This window comes from Parus major, chromosome 2 (genome assembly GCF_001522545.3).
Source record: "Parus major isolate Abel chromosome 2, Parus_major1.1, whole genome shotgun sequence".
In the NCBI taxonomy this organism is placed as follows: Eukaryota; Metazoa; Chordata; class Aves; order Passeriformes; family Paridae; genus Parus; species Parus major.
In genome coordinates this window covers 119,794,659-119,811,582 of record NC_031769.1, presented here as the reverse complement: position 1 = coordinate 119,811,582, position 16,924 = coordinate 119,794,659, and the positions used below count along the sequence as shown (strand labels likewise).

The following is a 16,924-nucleotide window of genomic DNA, read 5'->3' as shown; positions in this document are numbered from 1 at the left end:
ATTGCTTCTCAGCCATTGGGAATTGTGGTGGTTTATCACACATCTGTAGAGGTTACCCTAGGTCCTACACAGTCCTCATTAAATTTTTACAGCTTTTGTCTTTATAAGTGTTTATCTTTACAGCATTTAAAAGAGTTAGAGGACTCCTGCTGCCTAAAAACGTGTCTTGACAATTACTACAAATTGGTAATTACAGCCCATGGCGCCAAACAAAAGGACAAGAGACAATGAGCAGAACCTGATGCACAGAAAGTTCCACCTGAATATGAGGAAGAACTTCTTTACTGTGCAGGTGACTGTGCATTGGAACAGGCTGTCCAGAGAGGTTGAGGAGTCTCCCTCACTGGACATATTCAGAAACCTCCTGGATGTAACCCTGTGCCATATGCTCTGTGATGCTGCTTGAGCAGGGAGGTTGGACCAGATGACCTGCTGTGGTCCCTGCCAACCTGAGCCATTCTGTGAGTCTGCATAATACTAAAGCAGGCAATTCCATGCCTTTCCCTAGCCCCATGTCCTCCTTATGCAGTAATTACAGCAGTATCTACACATAATATGACAAATTATTTTCTGATCTGATGGAAATTACTTTGGTAGTTTAGTCCTCCTGTGGATAAGATGAAAGCCACAGATCACTCAGTGGCTTCAAAATTGTCAAATCTTAAAGAGAAGAAATGGAGGCATATGCCATCTGAGAACAAGATCATCGTTTCCTGCAGGTACTGCCCATATAGCAGATTAGGAAAAAAATTAGACTTTTCCTTAACCTCTTTCCATCCCTTTGAAAGTCCTGGGATGGAAATGACATTTTGCCTGTTACTATTAAGAACTAAGATGAAAATGAAATAGAATGTTGATGAAAAACCTACATAATCACTAAGGAATAAAACAACAATTACATCTCAACAGCTCAAAGTTATCTTGCAAATTTAGGCTATTCTCATTTTTAGCTATGTGTGCAATTTATTACTTTTATATTCTTGATATAATATTGTATTGGTTTGATTCTGCATCTTTGGTTGATGGTTTCTGCAGGTGCACCAAGCTTGATGTTTATTCCACAGAGGTTTTAAACTCAGTAGCCTTCCTTAAATTGGCAGGTAGGAGCAGAAGAAATAGTTGGCACAATTGCCAGCAAATTGCCTTCTCTGAGGGACAGGGAATCCTCTATGCTCAGGAGATGCAGTGTCCTGGCTCTGCTGATTACAAGGGTGATGCCACTTGAGTAATAAGGGGAGTTAACAAGAATGTACAGTTGGCTTCTGTGTAAGGAAACACGATGAAAAGCTAAAAATTACAGCGGACACAGGTGAAAGAAATCGAGCTCTTATGTCACTTTAGTACCAGGAGTCATAAAGAAGCAGGTAGTGACAAAATTTTACTAGGAGGTACAATTTTTATTTTTTGCTCCATGTTTTCAATATGTGAATCATAATCATGTATTTGATCAGATCAGTGTAAGATAGCCTCTGAAATAATGAAGATAACATATAAAATTTCTCTTACCCCATGAATATTTGGGACCCAGGACTCTGGTCCCTGAAGTCTCTGGCAAAACTTAGGTTGACTGGTGAAAGATCAGACTACATTAGCTAAATAGTAAAGCATTCTTTTTTTTTGTTTTAAAAAAACAGTTATTGTGTTGTCCATCTCTATACCTGCAACAGATTAGGAAGGGTTAACTGCAGAAGTGTTTTCTTCTTTTTTGCATAGGTGAACACTGAAACTAAAAACAAATTACAATAACCTACTCCTAGTGAAATTTACCCTTTCTGGGAATTAGGGCCTTTCCTTATGTGGTATTACTGGATAATTTAAGAAGAAGATGCTGATATTCATATATTCTTTCTGGGAGTCTGATAATAGTGTTTGTTTTCTTACTGTGCTTATGGGACTGATTCCCTAGTCCCTGTATCATTATGCACTGCAGAAAAACATCTCTGCAAGCCAGGTTACCAAGAAATGAGGAAAGAGAAAAAACACAATAAAACACGGAGATAATTCTCCAGATGCCCCTATTCCCATGATGACAAGGAGCTAAAAAAATGTTTCATTAAAAAAATGCCTAAAATATATTAGGCATTGCATGACACTTTAAAAAACAAAGATGTGACAACAGTGGTAAGAGACACCTTTGGTAGTCCTGTAAGAATAAACTCAAAGCGGATTCAGGGATGGGGGATTCTGCCCACGAGTTTCAGCTGCAGTGTAATGCTTTAGTTACTTACATACCCAGTTAAGATTGAGTAGGTAGTAATTAACTCATGCTCTATTTATATGCAGGGCAAACTGTCCCTTGTTTTTCATGCCTACTCTTCTCAGGAATAGGATTTGCAGCATAGATTAAGTTATCTCATTAAACAATGCCTCAGCAAAAACATAGTGGGTAACTTGTTTTTAATATTGAAAAGCTCTGTGTGATAGAAGAATAAGACTTATTGAGCATAAGTTAAAAGCTATGACTTTTTTTTTTTTTTGCAAAGGTGGCTTTTCATCCAGAGATAATTTTCCTTTATTACAGAGTAGAAGTAATATTTGTGCTGAATACAATTTGCTTAAGACCACAAAGCTGATCTTTCTACACAAAACCAGCTTGCAGTCTATGAAGTGTTCTGGCATTCATAAGCTTAGGCTGCTTTATATCTTCCGACCTTCAACAGGGTTTTCTGGAAGAGGCTTAAGAAACTGAGTATAATGGTTTGAAATCAGTTGTATCTCACTGTGATTACATCAACACAGATAGTCAATATGTCCATGTTTATAACCGAACACATGTCCATTGCTGAAACTTGATGTTCTTGCTATCTTTGTGGCATATGGTATTAAGAGATGTATTTTAGGATAAACATATGTTTGGATCATGCAAAACAACAACGGCAACTAGTAAAACAGAAATGTTCCACTTACTGCTGTAACAGCCTAAGTTCATTCTGAAGAACTGCAGGAAAGAGAAACCTTTACCAGCTATGTGTCTACTAAATGCAACAAATCCTCTGCCACCTAAATGGACTTTCAAAAATCATATAGTAATAAATACTGACTTCCAGGGAAAACGTAGTTGAGCAATGCCAGGTTGCATGGCATCAGGAGCCCATAGTTTGTGAATGAGAATTGAATTTAGAAGACAAATGTGTAGGATGCAGCTTACATGACAATACTTTTCCCATCCTTACTTTTGGTAGGCTAATTTCCTTTCCTACTCAAAAATCAACGTACATTGATTCTGTCTTCAGTAAATTCCTGCAAAATCAAGTGGCTTGTTCCCTTTTGCAGCTACCTCACAGGGTAAGGATTCTCCTGCTGTCTTCTTCTGCTCAAAGGGTTCTGCCTTTTAAGCAAACCCCAAAGATTGTGTGCTTCCTTTAACATCAACGACACTGTTGATGCTGGATGAAAGTTGGAAACTGATGCCATATTGTGCTGGGGTTTTGTTTCCCTCCAGTTAACTGTTTCCAAAGTTAAGGATATTATAAACATACCAGACGGTAAAGCTTGTACATAAAGGTAGTACTTGCACCACACTAAATAAGATGGTTGAGCAAAGTAGACAGGCTTTTGGGTACAGAACACGTCTAGAAGTCTAAAATTAAAGAAGATTCCAAAGGTAATACAAACTGCAAAAAATCATTCAATGATTTCTTTGCTACCACTGGAGCAGAGGCGATCCAAGGATTTTTTTAACATCATCAGAAGGGAGAGGGGTGAAGGGGCTTCAGTGTTTTTTGAATGTGCAGCATAAGCAGTGAGGAGCTGGGGATTATAATGACCTATAAAATCAGTTTTTCTGTTAAATCCTTAGTTTTACATAACCACCGGGATTATAAATTTTATAGGTTGTCTTTGGATAAACATTTTATCTTGAGGATCCGTTAAGTCTGAAACACTAAGCAGGAATAACAGCTTTATGAAGTGTGTTTCCGCAAGTTGTTTAATTCCTTGATTGCACACAGTCACTCTACTGAGTGCTGCCTGTTTATTTTCGCCTACACGGATATGGCAAAATCATCTGGTGCAAAGGACAGGGGTTATTCCAGTCCAGAAAAGGAAAACGTAGAATCCAGAAATGCTCCGACATAAAATACACCCGGGTTAATTTGGACTCGTACACCAGCAGACCCCCGGCGCAGGACGCCGGGATGATGTGTGGCAGAGCAGCACACAGGGAAGCGCGCAGCAGGAGAGCCGCTCAGCAGGGGAGCGGCGCCCCCCGGCTCCCCGCAGCCCCTCAGCTCCGGCTGCCGGCGCCGAGCGCCCCGCGGCCCCGGGCCGACCTGCGGAGGGGTCTAGTGACAGGACACGGAGTAATGGGACACACTGAAAGAAGAGGGTGTTGGGTTAGATATCATGAAGAAATTCTTTACTGTGAGGGTGGTGAGGCACTGGAAGAGGTTGCCCAGGGAGGTTTGTGGTTGCCCCATCCCTGGCAATGCTCAAAGCCACGCTGGAAGCGACTCTGAGCAATCTGGTCGTGTGGGAGGTGTCCCTGCTCACGGCGGGGTTGTCGGATCTAGAGGATCTTCAAATCCCCTTCCCACTCCTTAACATTCTATGGTTTTATGGTTGTATGACCCCCCCGCCAGGGCACAGCAGGCGTGAGGGGAGCCCGGAGACGCCCACAAAAGGGAGGGGCACAGTCCGCAATAATTGAGTCACGCAAACACTCTGCACGTGCAGCTCTAGAAACGTTCACAAACAGAAGCCGGCGCGGGACCAGCCCCTTCCCGCCCCCGCGGGTGGCGGTGATGGACATCGCGCCGGTCCCGGCCCGGCCGCGGGGCGAGCAGGGTCCGGGCAGCGCCGGCGGAGCCTCTCTAGCGGCCGGCGGGAGCGGCGCTTCCAACACCGCCCACCTCCGCCGCTCGCGTTCCTCGCCCCGCCCGCGCCGCCCTCGCCCCGCGCACGCGCGGCCGCTCAACGGGCTGGCGCGGGCACGTGACCGGGGAGCGCGCGGGGCGGGGCCGCCCCGGCGGCGGCGCAGAGGGGAGGGGGAGGAGGCGGATCCATCATGGCGTCGATGCAGGTGAGGCGTCTGCGGCGGAGCCCCCGGGGCAGCGCTGGGGCCGGGCGGCAGCGGCGGGGGGAGCCGGGAGCAGCCGTTCCGCCGGGCGCGTGCGTGCGTCCGTGCGTGCGTGCGTCCGTCAGTGCGTGGCGCGGCGCGAAGAGCGGCGCGGAGGGAGGAACCGCCCTGACAGAGGTTGAGGGCGTCGAGCTGCCGGGTAGCGGGGCCGTGGAGGGCAGGTGGCGGCAGGAAAGGGCCGGTCCAGCGCCGGGATGGAGGTGAGACGCGCAGGGGTGTGAGGGGCGAGGCCGGGACAGCGACGGGTGGGGCGGGCGCAGGGGAAGAGGCGCCTCAGGGAGGCGTCTGGCAGCGATGCCGCCGCTCCCTGGGCAGGCGAGGGAAGGGCGAAGGGATCCCTGCCCCCCGGGTCTTTTGGGGGCCGCAGCTTCGCTGGGCGCCGTGGGAATGTCTAGCACACCGTGCGGGCTGGGAGGTCAGGGAGACCCTCCCTGTGGCATCGTGGGGACCGTGACCGACAGCTCCCTCCGAGTTCTTGGGGGTACGGCACTGTAATTCCCCCGCACGGGGGGGCTTTGACAGGCATGTTCTGCTCCAAGCCGCGTGGTGCCCGTGGGGTTCTCTTTCTCTTCGTAAAATGAGGCTGTGCTGTGGTGTCAGCCCTGTGGACAGGTAATGTCTGGCTTTCTCGGGCGGATGGGTTTGCTATAGGTACAGTAGCATGGAACATCTTGCTGCCTGACAGGTATTTCCAGCTGAATTATTCATTCATATCTGCTCCGAAGGGGTTCTTAAACAGGGGCTGCGGAAATTGCTCTGGTAGAATGGATCACTTTCACTGTGTGCTGCTCTGATTGGGTGGTGCTTTATTGCGACTCGGGTAGGAGAAAAGATCTCTAGGTTTTGTGATAGTGGCCCCTGTCTCCTTATTTAACCAGCAACTTCTCTGCTTTTCCTTGGATATTTACAGTTTTACATTTTGTTTTCATATTTGGATTATCTAGATCTCCTCTCATTTTGGTCCAGTATAGCTTATTTTTTATTTTTTTTTGTCACTAGTAATAGAACAACACAGAAAGAGTGTGCAAAACGAATGAAATTTGTTTAATTTTCCTAATAACCTGGATTTAGCATAGCCAAAATGTCAAATTTCTGAACTCTATGGGATAAAAATTACTCTCCTGAAATTTAGAATCATAAATCCCCTCCCCCATGGTGTGTCTTTCAGAGTTACTGAAATGAAATGAGATCAAGAAATTGAACATACTGTACAGAATGTTCTTCTAGTAGTAGCTTAGGCAGGTAGTCTGCTCTGCCTTGGTTTTATTAGCTCTATATGGCAAATGAGTTTTTGCAATTCTCTTTGTCTAATGTGCAGACTTCTACAAGCTCAACTGCAAAATAGAGGCTATAGTTTATTAAGAAGTATCTTTTATAAAACTGAAAAGTAGGGAAATGGAAGCTGTGAACTGGGAAAGGGACACGCTGTAAAGGGACTTGGTAAAGCTGTGCTGCGTCGCTGTCTCTGGCCTAGTTCTTCAGCGTGCCTCACCCTAATTCCTGTTGCTCACTCTGTAAAGGGGAGAAAATGGTTACATATTAAATAAGGTTGTTGAGGATACATGAATGACAAATGTTGCCTAAACATCAGATGTATGGAGGGCAATACTCACTTCCTGAAATTACAGCCGTGCTAAGGCTGATGTTGTAATTGCTTTCATTTTAGAAATAGCAGCTGTAAGATGACACTTTTTGTTTTCTTACATGATCTTCTGTTGTCTTTTGATAAGAGATTCAAGGACATTTTTGAAGGTTTTTGTCTGTATGTTGCTAATTGCACGATGCTTAGTAAATGACTAATTTAATAATGTAGTTTAGCATATTGGAAGGGAGTTGTAACCAGGAAGCATAAATAAAAATTTAGTAAGTGAACAGTAGAACTAGTATATTGTAAACATGCTCCCAGGTGGGCAAGATTTCAAGACCCTGAATTCTCAGTTAACATTTAAGTGTTCAGTGTGAAAAAATGTTTTACAAAGGAAACTGGTATCTATAATTTAAAGTATTTTTCTCGTTCAGAATAATTTAATTTATTATAATTAGTGCTGTCTTCTAAGTTGCCTGACACAACAAAGAGATGTCTTTTTTCTGATGAAGTATAGTGTTTTTAAATACCCAATGTTTACCTGAAATGTTTATGTAACCCATTGCTCTCTCTGACTATACCAGTGGTCTGACACTGTACTATAACGACAATATTATTTATTTTATTGATAAAAAATGATACATTGGTGCACAAAGTAAGTTCTAGTTACTTCTTAAACTGTTGCAATTTTATACAACAGTGCAAGATGCCCCAGGTTAATTACATTTTATCTTTACAGATCCACTGAAAAATCTTGGATTAAGTTATAAGAGTTAGCTGATTAGCCCTGTTCTTAGTCTACAGGGAAGTTTTGGAACTTGTAACAAATTGCCTCTTTCTGCTAGTGGCTCTGAGCATCGACCTGAATAGTTACTGCAGTTCAGTGGATGCCCAGTAAATTGTAAAACCTGTGACTTTGAGCCTTTGTGTGTATCATTAAACTTACAGTGATTTTTGTCTGTGTGGACAGTCTTTAATGGGAATTTTCTGTAACCCTTTCTTTCTGCAATAATAGAAGCTAGTGCTAATGGGAGCTTGTGTTTTGTTTTCTAACCACAGGGTTGTTGTTAATTTGCTACTGCTGGACTGGTTTAAACTGGTTTGCATAACTTTAGGCAAATCATATTTTTTTCTTAAAAAAAGCTAACACGCCCCCAGACAAGCACTTATTTCCAAGAATTTTCCCAGAAAAAGCCCAAGCTTCTGCAATGTTCTCTTGGATAAAAACCACAGAAATATTCTGAAAAGGTACAAGTAATGTAGAACAAGGGAATAGAATGCATTTGCTTTAGAAAATTTTGATATAGCTTCTTTAATAATATGAAGCCTTTAAAGGCAAACACTAAAGAAATAGTAAACAGTTGTTCTCAGTACAGCTGGAAATACAGGACTTGCATTAAGTATGAATGGAAGAGCAGGTAAGAAATAGAATAAGGAAGTTCTGTTGAAACTGTACAGAAAATATGCTGTTGCTGTACAAAGTGTTAAATAAGGCCTTTCCTTAACAACATGCAGATATGACCTATTTGCATCATAAACTTGAAAGATTTACTTTATTGATAATACTGACATCTTAATTACTATGATTTACCTTTCACTTCCTCTTAGTTTTAATACTACAAACCCTGGATATACGTGTGAAATTGTGGAAATTATTAGAGGAATGGTTTTAAGTTTTTTTATCACCAGAATAACTTCTCATATATCCTGTAAAGTTAGGCACATAAGATTTGTATGTGTAGATGCTTACATCTGATTGAATGTAAAGCTAATGTAATTAATGACACAAACAACTTTATTAAAGAGTGTAGGATGTTAGCTTTCACTGTGCTTCTGTGTTACACCTTGAAAACTGCTGTGGTGGGCTACCATCAAATTACATGCACATGCCTAAATAAAGTGCTACTTGAAAAGTCTTGTTCCATCAATATAATTCTTTTGAAAATGTGTGTCTAAGCAGCCATTTAATAAACTAACTGTGTGAGATGACAATGCAGAATTCATGGGCAGTTTGAGGTCCCAAGGAACTTGTATCAGAGAACGTAAGCTGTTAGCAGTATGAAAACTTCTTACAAATTTCACCCCAGTATGTTCAGTCAGTGGGGTAGGGAATGAGGTAAATATTTACAGGTTACTGAAATCTCCAGAAAAAAATACGTGTACTCTTGGTTTCACTTCCTTCTATTCTTTACCTGCACTTCTAGTGTTAGTGGAAGTTCTGTGTTTCCAGCTGTTCTCAGAACAATTACTTATTGCTCAATCTTTGCTCAGCACTGGCAGTGTTGTTATTTAATGATTTGGCAATAATTTTTTCTTATTTAAAAGCTTTGTCCAGGAAAAAGTATTGAACTATTTTTATTGTGTGTTCCAAAATAAGCCAAAACCCCAACCTTAAGTGAGGAAAGCTTTCAGTCAATTGGAACTTGGATGGTTATGCACCTTGGTTCTGTAATGTTAAATGTCATGGTACGGGATACTATTTGTGTTATTTCAAAAAGGCAAAAAAGAAAATGAGTGGATACTGTAGCTATATAACCAATTCTGGGATATAAACAGAATACAATTACTGGTAGTTAATAAAGTATTTAGTAGTTCCATTGGTGAAATGCTATTGAAGATCGAAATTTCAGTGATTATTTAAACAGAGAAATGTGAGTACCGTAATTGAAACCAGAATGAGTAGAGAGTAAACCTAATTTCTTCTGTCCACTAAGAGATTGTTAGTCTTCTACATAACCTTTGGTAACCAGGCCGTACTGATGTGTGCTGTATTAGCTTTGGCATACAACCATGTTAGAGTGAAGTAAGATAAATAAAAAAAACAATTAGTAATTTTACCAAGACGAGTTAATTTAACCTTGGGAGTTTATTAATAAAGTTTTGACTTGACTATCAACCGAAGTTTAAAATTTATAGTCTTCTTTCAGTAAAGATAAATAAAATAAAAGTTATGGCTTTAGGCCCTAAGGAGTCTCATTTGCCTGTTTTTGTATCTGCCTGTGTAAATAGAATTTTGGGAAATACTTTGCTGTGCAGCAGCTGCAGAATTTTTGAGCTAGGATGGAAGAATTCACTTCCGAGAAAGAAAGCAGTAGTAGAAAAGCTTATTGAAACCAGTGTCCCATGAGCATTATCAGGAGCTCTTCCTTACACACAGACCAACTCTACAGCTAAAACGTAAAAAATCACGGATGCTTTCAACCTGTCACATTGAACACTGGTATCTCATGAATATGTGTATGGTTTCAATCAGGAAAATAAAATAGACTGGTATCTGTTGTAAAGAGTAATTCTGGTTGATTGCAATTACTTTTTGCTCTGAGTTTTTTAGTATCTTATACTTGTGTTTAGGTCTAGCTATTCAAGAGAAGAGAAAAATAGAACACAATACATTTGCAAGAGCCAGGGAATGTTGTCTTGTTAAGCTGCTCCCTTGGAAGGCTCTGTGAGTTTGTAATTAATAAGCTAAAGCAGCTTAGCTCAAACAATGTGTGAAACTCAGTGATCAAATACTTTCTCTAATTGTCTGCTCCAATTCTACTGACCTAAGAGTTTCAGGCTAAAGGATCTTCACTATATATTATATAGGTATCGGCCATACCGGTGACTACGCCCAGAGACTGAGATTAAACTACCCCTATTCATGTGAAAGAGAGAAGGCACAATTCCCATTGAATTTACCCATAGCTATGGGTGTGTGCAACAAATGTAAATGCCTTCAGATTGTTAGATCATGTCTCTCACACAGCCTTGGTTTACAACTGAGAGATGAGTGTTCAAGCAGATTACAGGCTAAAATTTCCACTAGGGCAGAGGGGAAGATGATGACGAAGGTCTTTTGCTCAGTACTCGGAGCCAGAAATTTTGTGCGTCTTGCATGGCTTTGAAGTAGTGAAGGACTGTGATAGAAGTGTCAGCTGGATATATAGTTTTTGTATTTTGAAGGGAGGAAGAGATAGTATTATCTATTTGCTGAAAGCTATTGCAGCTTCATTTATTGAAAGCAAATAAAAATAAATAGCTTAAATGTTTTAAATAAAAATAGCCAGTAAGCAACCTTTTGTGATACATGAAGGTCACATAACATGCCTTCTGCCTGCTTTTGATAGTTGAAGGATTTCAAAAGGTATTCTGGAATCTGTTCGAGCCTTTGCAGTTGTTTGGGGTTTTGTTTTGTTTTACTTTGTTCAAAAATATATTCTGGAATCTGTGCAAGCCTTTGCAGTTTGGTTTTTTGTTTGCTTGTTTTTCCTCAGGTGACCTTAATTACTGGCATGAAAAACAGGTATCAGTCAGGGATGGCAGGGAAAGAAGGGAGAGAACCTTATAATTTGCCTTCCTAAGAGCAACATTAATATGTTAGTAAAGGAAGGACAGAAGTTAGTGATGATAACTCAGGAATTGTGAGACACCTCATTTTTGCTAATTAATGATCTCATTGAGGATAGTAGCTATTCATCCTTTCATACACAGTACTAAAAAATAATTGTTTCTCCTTGGGTGATTACAAATACAAAGTTGTTTGTCTTCTTTTTTTATTTAACTTAATTAAAAGTACTGCTTATCCAGTCTTAAGAAGAAAATCTGTATATATGTCAATAAATTATGATAATAGTTTACTAGAGCATAGCAAATACTGTCCCTGAAAGTCTGCTGGAATAAAATGCTTCATAGAATGTGATGCTACTTGTTCACATTGATTTATTTATTTCTTCTTCAGGAGGAATTGGTGGCCAGTAATAAGAAACCTAAATCCATTCAGTTTCCTTGCCCCTTCTTAAGTTGGAAACTCTTTCCCTGTGATATTTAGGGATATGGATAGTATGACTATTTAAATCTTGTTACTGTTTCCTAGTTCAAACATTTTACCTATTTTTCTCTCTAAAATGCTCTTTGTCAGAATAGAACACTTTATCTTGGTTACCAACCTTTGGAATGTTTTTATAAAGATAAGAAATTCCCTTGTAAACATATGGTTGACCTCATTGTGCCAGCCTTCACTATTGTCTTAAATTAATTTCTTTAACTGAAGCAGTTCAAATAGTGCTAGACTCTTTTCCTTGATAGATAAAATTATCTGTAGTTGACTTTTTATTACTGTGTGAGGCTTGTGCTGGGCTTTCCTATATTTAAGGACTCCATTTACAAAGCAGATGACTCGCTGTCAGTTTCATCTTATTCTGTAATAGTGGATTCCACTTAATTTGCTTTCAAATGACAGGTTCATTGTAAAGAATTTGATTATCTGGTAAAAAGCTTTTCAGACTGTGAAGTACAGAATGCTTCCTTTGTGTTTGTGTAGTTATTGTGATTTATCTTTAATTATACTGTAGTTATGATTTCAGGTTGTTCTTGTCTCTTAGTGAATTTAAGTCAAGTGTATTATTCCCTTTTAAAGGGGACTGTTGCTTTGACCTTTCTGTCAAATATTTTAGAATATCTCGGAGCATGTGAAGATAGTATTCTGTTACCAAACTGAAAAATCAACAATCCTTCCCACCACCCTCAATCCATAACTGGATTTTTTAAGTTTTTAAATGCTCAGTAGAACAAAAGATGAGTGGTGGAAACTTATTGTAAGTAGCTCAATAAAAAGATTCATGCATTGCCATTTGATTCCTTTAAAACGAGAAATGTGCAAAATGCCTGACATTCAGATCTTGAGGTCTGGATTGGTCTGAGGAAATAACATTAGAAATGGGTTGCCAGATGTTAACATGTTTTATTAGAAATGAGGAGGAGACTAATCTGCTTCTGCATTCTCAGTATAGATTGAAAACCTGCTATTCAGCCAAAAATAGATAAAACTGAAAAACAATTCTTTGAGCTAAAATCCCAGTATTACTTTTTAATAGACAGAGTATTTTGTGGAGCTGTTTTTTTATGCATCTTGCTGAAACTTTAATTGATCACATCCAGACAATTATATATCTTTCCTCTTCTGGGCCTTGATTAAAGCTTAGTAGAAGAACTTTGAGAGGAAAAATCCATGCAGGATTGTGATAATCAAGTATCTGGATGCTTTGTGTTTTTGAGAGTCTGGAGCAAATGATTTCACCTGAATTATGGGATATAATCTGCAAGAACTTCCTTGAGTGACCTGGTTGACTGGGAAATAAAGAGGTTTTTATTTGAAGAAACTGTCATTATCTAGATTTCTTATATAGTGAGATGGAGTATAGCAGGTAACTTTTAAAAATGTCACCATTGTTAATCTTGATGCTGTTTCTTTTCCTTTTGAGAGTTTTTTGGTATTTTAAGTTAGGTTTCTAATTAGAGAGTAATTTGCAATGAGCTCCTGGAATAGTTACTGTTTAAAACGTGTTGGTTTTTTTTCTGTAGAGGAGTTTAGTTTGAAAAGCTTAGCTATCTACCTGGTGTTCATATTCTGGATTTGAGGGACTTTTCAGTATGAGAACATGTGAATGGAAGAAACTGAAATAATGAAAATAGAGTTATAATGGTCTTGCAGTCAGGCTAGTAGCTTGTACTAACAATCAAGCAACAGCTTTGCTTATGAATCAACATAGTGTTGTTGTACAACACTGTCATTACAGCCCGTTTTCAGCTCCTGTTCTTGGACAGGGTTGCTGTTTGTCTCTGTACAGTCACCTGCATGTAAAAACTTCTTCAAAACAGAAAGGATGTTTTTTGTGAAACATTTTATAACTTGAATGGGGGAGGAGGTGACAGGCTGTAGCTCATAAGCAAAATATAAATTCTTTACCATGACTTTACCATATCACTGACAGTGTTTTGGTGCTAACAGAGTTTGGGCCCATTTAAATTTTTGAATGTGGAAGAGAATTTTGGCAGTTATGAAGGAAATATTGTCAGGTCTCCTTAGGGTGCAGCAGCTTAACCAATATAAAATAGAAGAGTGGAGCCTCTGTGGGATTAATGTTTAACTTCTAACTATTTATGAGTTAATTTTCTTCCTCTTTGATCTTTGATCCAGATTAAGATTTGAATTTATAGGAATGTTCGGCCTTGGAAGACTGTTCCTTTTTTACATTGACAGTTTCTTGCAACAAAGAGAAGGGAATTAGAGAGCATAGAAATAGAAGGTTTGTGACACAATTCAAGTGCAGATGTTTTGGTCCTGCATGTTTCCTAGTCTGTGAAGGTGCTGTTCCATCTTTGTTTCTTCATATCATCCTGATACTACCTTTTTGGACATGGCTAGTTGAGTTCCTACCAGTCCAGGTGAAAAGGCCACCACATTTCAGTTAAATTACCCATCACAGCTTGTTTTAATGGTGAAATAAGGTTTGGCAATGAAACATTTCCTCCATAAGTGAAAGGAATCTATTTGTCCATTTGCCACGTTTTTGCTCTCCTTATAAGTTTCTGCTCTACTGATAGTTTTGCTTTTTTCTTAGCTATTTTCTACCAAATTCTTACCACTATATCATGTCTCTTGCTGAATCTGCTCTGGGCTTAATCAACTCAGCTTTTCTCCTTCTTGCTTTATTTCTCTATAAAAAGGAAAGTCACTGAAATAGGTTGTTTGTAGGTAAGGTATTTGACTAAGATAGCTCATAATTTAGTTTTTTAACTTAAGATACTGCTGATTTAAGATCCTGCACGTTTTGTGCTGCATTTCTTGAAATACCAAAAAAATTACATCCTCAAGAATTGCCATTTTATTTTTTTTTGTATCACTTATATTTTCAAAGTTTGTAATTTCAGCTCATAGGAGAAAATAAGCCAGGAGTATGGGCATACATTTGTACTTGATTGGATTAACTTTATATATACTTTACTTTTTATAATACTTTACTGCTAATCAACAGCCAGTATACCTCACTGTATGTACACTTTGCCTGCTCCAGTTATGAAGAATAAAATGTTACCTGAAGCAACACTCACTGGTTGGCCTAGGTGCTCTCAGCTGTATGTACATAAGTTGTACTTGGTAGTGACCCCCTAACTTCACTGTACACATTTGCCCATAGCTCTGTTAAACTTTAACTCTCTGTGCTCCACTTTTCCAAGGGAGGGGCAAAGCTGTTTTAAGAGTTCTGACGATGGGTTTAGAACTGAAAATAGATTGCTTGTATTGTGATATTCTTTTATAAAGGCATTGAGAAAGGCAATTTTCAGAGGCCTACAAGAGCTAGGGAAGTTTTCATGGTGGGTAAAGAAGATACCTTTGCATTACTTCATTGTCAGAGATTGTGGGTAAAGTCTGTTGTGCTATCTGTTCATGGGTGTCCCTTGTTTGTGGTAGAATGAGAAAAAAGATCCCTGGTTTTGGGCAATGTGATGGTGATGATGCCATATGCTTTAGGAATATAGGTTATTGACGCTTGAGGTAGCTAACAGGGACACAGAGACCAGTGAAATAATATTGTATCTGTTGATAAGCATTTATGTGCTATAATACCCAGCTCAGATGTACACAGTGACCAAACAACCTGTTTCTAGAGCTGATTTACTTATATTGAAAACCTCTACATTTCTTCCTGTCCTGTATTGCTGCCCCCTCTCCCTTTTCACATGTTGCATCTTTTTTTACATGCAGGCCCTGCCTGCTTCTTTGTGGTTCACCAAGAATCAACTCAAGTGAGAATTCGGCTGTGGCGTTTGAGATGTTATCTCCCCAGAGGTGACCAAGTAAGATGAGTGCTAGTTTGGAGAAAGAGGAATGTGTATTTTTGTTAGAAGCTGTTGGCTTCAAATATGCATTTAACTCGAACCATGACAGACAATGAGTGATGTTGGTCAGGATAGAAATGGTTGTGAGATGACTGGGGAGTTGTCAGAAATTTTACATCACTGGCACCAGTTAATTTTGTGTTCTTTTTTTCCATATGCTGTAAAAAATGTTATGGATTTGATACCGTAGAAAATCTGTGGAGGATAATTGAAGGAGTTGCACAAATCCTGTTTGACAGAATTAGCAGCAGGATACAAACCATTGCTATGTCAGTCATGTCTCAAGTACTTGAATAAACTTCTTTTGAAAGTGATTCTTGGATCAGTGTTAAGCTGTGTTCTTTGATTTCATCCCTGATTCATCCTTTCCTGTAGAGAGAGATGAATAAGTAATCTTAATTTCAAAGACTTCCACTTTAAAATACATCAAGTAGCTTGAAAATACTTCTAGAAACTACTGGTTACATCACTCCTCTGCCTATTGCAGGTGATTATTCCTTTAGTTGAAGGACTGTACTGTTAACCAGTCTTGGGTTTGTGATATTCTTACTCAGCTGTTCTGTTTCCCTCTAGATTGTGAATGTTTTTATCAATTTGATACCTTTTAGTTCTGGTTTACTTTAAAGTTGTATTACAAGGACGTTTAAGCATAAGACACTGTCTCAAAAATGAGGAAAATAGCAAAGTTAGATTGCCTGTGCATCCTTCATGTATTCCCTTATAAGTCTGCAGCCTGCTTTCTTCCAATCCCTTTCAATAGAAAGTGGACAAGCAGGAGAGGTGCTTCTGTATGAAATGTTATGATGGATTAGCAGAAACATTGAAAAGAGTGTCTTGTGATGTGAAAAGGACAGTAAAACAACCACAGCTCCCAAGAGTATATCGGTGTTTGGAAAACATCTGTTTGGGGGTTATTTTAGGCATGAATAGCTGCACTAGCATGTATTTTGACTTGAAGGAGTTGGTTGAGAGGCTGAAAGTAACTTGAGTGTATGATGAAAAAATGGTGTTCCTGATTCATGGTGAGGAAAAAGCCAAAAGCAGTTGTGGTATTGACTTTAGGTATGCACGTCTTAATATAGCTGGACTGTTGAAGGGCTACGGGCTATTAGAAAAAAAAATTCTGGTGTATGGTATCAAGCTGTCCCAATATAGAAGAAAGTAGGAATTAAAGTCAGTATGGCAACATGAGGGCCTGTTCAGTGATGTGACGACTGAGGGGGCTTGGTATAGAACAGAAAAATGAAACTAAGTAATTCCTGTTAAAAGGACAAGCATATAAGAGTGAAATCTACTCCTGATTCATTGTTTTAAATTGGTGTATTTAAAAAGCATTAGAAGATGTTCTTATAAATCATTAGAAAGATGAGGAAAGGCATGAGCCTGTAAATAGGAAAGTGAAGTAAAGAATAGGTCACAAATACTTGAATTGATGACAAAGCACGCCAAACAAAAAGGGCAGATTCAATATCTTTTAGACACTAGATATGATGTCAGTCACTATAATTTAGAGCTGTGAGTTGGTTTGCTTTTTAAAAGTGTTTAAGCAACTGAACCTGAGATTTTTGGCAGTTCTTTTGAGTGAGTTTCCAGATGATAAA

General features: G+C 39.5%; 1 protein-coding gene across 7 annotated transcripts in view; it reads left to right on the top strand.

Annotated features, from left to right (window-relative positions):
• Positions 1-4,952: 4,952 nt before the first annotated feature.
• The window catches only part of UBE2W (ubiquitin conjugating enzyme E2 W), a 31,855-nt gene continuing 19,883 nt past the window's right edge, over positions 4,953-16,924 (top strand). For 5 of the 7 annotated variants that reach the window (XR_001519278.2, XR_002001296.2, XM_015617027.2 and 2 more), the window contains exon 1: positions 4,953-5,020. Coding sequence is in view for 4 of the 7 variants with exons in the window: in XM_015617027.2 (XP_015472513.1) it covers positions 5,006-5,020 (15 nt within the window). In the remaining 3 variants the exon portion in view is untranslated. Of the gene's footprint in view, positions 5,021-5,095; positions 5,278-15,260; positions 15,282-16,924 lie in introns of those variants that run through there. The other 2 variants (XM_019005559.2, XM_033512299.1) reach the window with 2 other exon arrangements.